At 52.5% G+C, this 3301-nt stretch overlaps 2 protein-coding genes across 3 annotated transcripts in view; one reads left to right on the top strand and one right to left on the bottom strand.

Moving 5' to 3' along the window:
- The window catches only part of LOC113201864 (protein fork head-like), a 221846-nt gene that overhangs the window by 131042 nt on the left and 87503 nt on the right, over positions 1-3301 (top strand). The gene's annotated exons all lie outside the window — the stretch shown is intronic.
- Positions 1-3301, bottom strand: part of LOC113201863 (solute carrier family 26 member 10-like) — a 10479-nt gene that overhangs the window by 1660 nt on the left and 5518 nt on the right. The window contains exons 6-7 of the mRNA XM_052271801.1: positions 2026-2373; positions 1185-1430 (exon numbers count right to left, since the gene is read on the bottom strand). Coding sequence (XP_052127761.1) covers positions 1185-1430; positions 2026-2373 — 594 coding nt within the window. The remainder of the gene's footprint in view (positions 1-1184; positions 1431-2025; positions 2374-3301) is intronic.

Genomic DNA, 3301 nt, shown 5'->3' with positions numbered 1-3301 from the left:
TGTTGTGTGTATGCCCGTACCTGTGGACAGGCGCCGGCGCCAGTTAACTTTGCTAGCGTTCCAGCGCGGCAGCCCACTTGTCATACGGGCTGTTGCAATTATTCAAGCGGAACCGATAGCTTTATCATCAGGTGCACCCAGGCTGCTTGTGTACACATTGCTGAACCGCGTAACACCGTCCACTGTTACAAAGCATTTACTTTTCAGCTTCCAAAGCACTTGCAAAGACCTGAACATAAAGCAAATGCGTTGTTTTTCAAATCTGCTAAATGTTTTGTACAGTAGGCTTAGTTTGTAAGGATTTAAAGACGTGTGAAAAATGCCTTCGTAAAATGACAATTTACGACTGTCTCTTTTTCCTAAACGAACCCGCTAGCGTTGTTTTTACCATCCCTGACCACCTACTTGTTGCATTAGAACATGAACTACAAAGTCACGACAGAATGTACTCGTTAAGGAAACAAATTTTGTTTCATTTTTTTTTTTCATTGAGCTTTGTCCCTTTAACGGTGCAAGCATCTTTCATAGTGCGCCCACTTTCCCCTCCCCTTCCTCGACTGCTGCCTTCTGATTCACGACGCGGTCGTTGTGACGACCCTCCAACCGCTTTGACATTTCTATCGCCTATGCTCCATCTATCTCGGGTCGGTCGTCGCGCCGGGCCGCTCCAGGTCGCCGCTATCGTCGCGGTAAATTGCAGCTCGCGGGTCTGGCGCGCCTGCGCAGCCTCGGCTGCAATGCATTGCGAGGCTGTTGTGACCGTAAAGCGATAAACATGAAATACCGGCCGGGCCGCGCACTGCTTGGGCGTCTCTAGCAGGTTATTGCGCCGTGCCCAGGAGTGGGGAGGGTCAATTCCGTGTCAGTGCGATATGTGCGTTGTGCGTGTACATGGGAAGAAATACCGTGTCGGTGTAGAGTGCTGTGATGCAAAACACCATGCTACGGTGAATCACTGTGGTGTTTACGTTATTAAACGACAAGGGAGAGGCTCAGAACCGCGAGGGCTGAACGACGTGGCATTGCATCGAATGCTGATTTAGATAGATGCCATGTTTGAGGTGAAACCGGGTCACACCTATAATGTACTACTCCGTGTACGTCGATATTATGTGTGCGCCATTCCAAAACTTCGTTGCCAAAACTTCGCGTTCTGGCTGCCGCGACTCTAATCTGGTAGTCACCTGGATGCCCCTGAGCTGCACGGTGGAGGCGTAGCGGCGCGTGTCCACGTAGATGTTGGTGGCCGGCAAGGGCTGCAGCGTGCAGGTGTACGGCGTGGCCGCCTGCGCGAACAGGAGCAGCACCGAGGCGGCCAGCCCCGCGGCCAGGCCGATGTCGAGGTCCACGAGCACCACGGTCAGGAAGGTGAGCAGCCACAGCGAGCCGTCCAACCGCGACAGGCGCCAGAACCGCACCACATCTGCTGTCTGGGGAGCAATATTTTTCCACTAAGTTTAATGTATATAAAGGATAATATTAGGGTATAATAAATATACTGCTATATTCAATTCATGTCACACTCGTTTAACTTTGAAAACTGTCACATTATTGTTTGAGGCTACATAGAATTAATATACTAATTATCTCATGACTAACTTACGTTTGAACATGGCTCCGTAATTTATCACGCATGTGGCTATAAAGTTATTTCAGCCCGGAACGTTTAACTCGTAGAACTCCTTCTCAGAACGCCAAATATTTGCGTATTTGAAAGCCAAGATTTGGGCGTCTTAATACGCCAACCAGTTTACACTGTATTAGAAATATTAGTAATTCGACTCGTCAAAATTGTCTTTCTTTACGTAATCCCTGAACAATATGGAGTCTTCTTGAAAATTAAAAACGTAAACTTTTCTTGACCGTGTGTTTTGATGCATGTGTGACATGTTTTAACTAATGCGACATTTTTAACATATTACCATATGTGATGCGACATGTATTGAAAAATAGTGAGCCTGCTGCTTTGGGCAACCGGTCGTACAAAAATTGAGCAGTTCGGAAAGGGGCATAGTGGCGAGTAACCTGCACGAGCATGGGCTTGAGCGCGACCAAAATAATGCTGGCGAGCACGCAGCGGGGCAGTGTCTCGAAGAAGGGTCCGGCCCACAGCAGGACGACGAGCAGGCCGGCGCAGGACACGACGGAGGCCAGCTGGGTGCGGCCGCCGACGGCGACCTGCAGCGAGGAGCGCGACGGGCTGGCGGACACCGGGATGCAGGCGAACAGTGAGCCCACCAGCGAGGCGGCGCCCAGCGCGCTCAGCTCCTGGTTGGCGTCCACCTCGTAGCCCTCTCGGCCCGCGAACAGCAGCGCCAGTGACAGCGCGATCACGTACGCCACCACGGCCACCGTCAAGGCGTCCACAGCCACCTGTAAAATTTGCATTTTGAGAGGTGGCTGTACTCACTGTATCTACTAGTAAAAAGGGCCCATATAGGGAATACACGTAAGCTTAGATCGATCCACATAAAAAAAAAACTAACAGTCCTTGGTCCCTATATTGTCCCTCGCAGGCTAGTTCAACGGACGGCAAAAGCAGCAGCACGGCAGCTTAAGAAGAATCCCTTTAATCCCTTTCCAACCGCCTCCACCTGTAATTGCCGATCCGAATTAGTGGCGCTACTACACCTGTGCCCCCAACCCCCCTTACCCTTTTCCCTTTCCCCTTGACTAGCTGGCTATGGCGCCACCAGGCAGGCCACGTCGCGTCTTGACGAAATTGAGTTCCACGCAGTTCGGTCTTTGAACCGCGAAATTAGCAACTTGGCCAGCTCAGGGTGAGGAGAGCCCGCAGGGGAGTTAGTGTAGCCCCGGTCGCTCTCCCCTGGCCGCTCGCCTCCCCGCACCGGTGCGCGTGTGTTGTGTGTATACCCAAAACACGAGTACGTCAATTTTATGGAAATGCGTCTTTCCCCTCTGCCACCGCTCCGTTTTCGTTGGTGCGTTCCGGGCGTTGTGCTCCGGAGCGGGGCGGGTCAGGGCTGAGCAGGAGGGGCCAGGCTGCTCCCATCATTACCATTAGTCGCCAGCATTTGCTTGGAGTAGTGCTGCTGTCCGTGCGGCAGCGGCAGCAGCAGCAGCAGCAGCAGCGGCAGAGGCAGAGGCAGCCGGGCGGGTCTTGCGGTGCAGCGGGCAGCCGCTCCACAACCGCCGTGTTTACATTCCGAGTTTTACGAGAGACTTTTGCGTCTCGCATGACTGCTTCGCAAAGGAAAGCGCGAGCGGTCCAATTTATTGCACCGCCTTCAGAGCGTGGAAGAGAGAGAGAGAGAGAGAGAGAGAGAGAGAGAGAGAGAGA

Source organism: Frankliniella occidentalis, unplaced genomic scaffold (genome assembly GCF_000697945.3).
Source record: "Frankliniella occidentalis isolate FOCC.00 unplaced genomic scaffold, Focc_3.1 Scaffold174, whole genome shotgun sequence".
NCBI lineage: Eukaryota > Metazoa > Arthropoda > Insecta > Thysanoptera > Thripidae > Frankliniella > Frankliniella occidentalis.
This window is presented reverse-complemented; position numbering and strand designations above follow the sequence as displayed.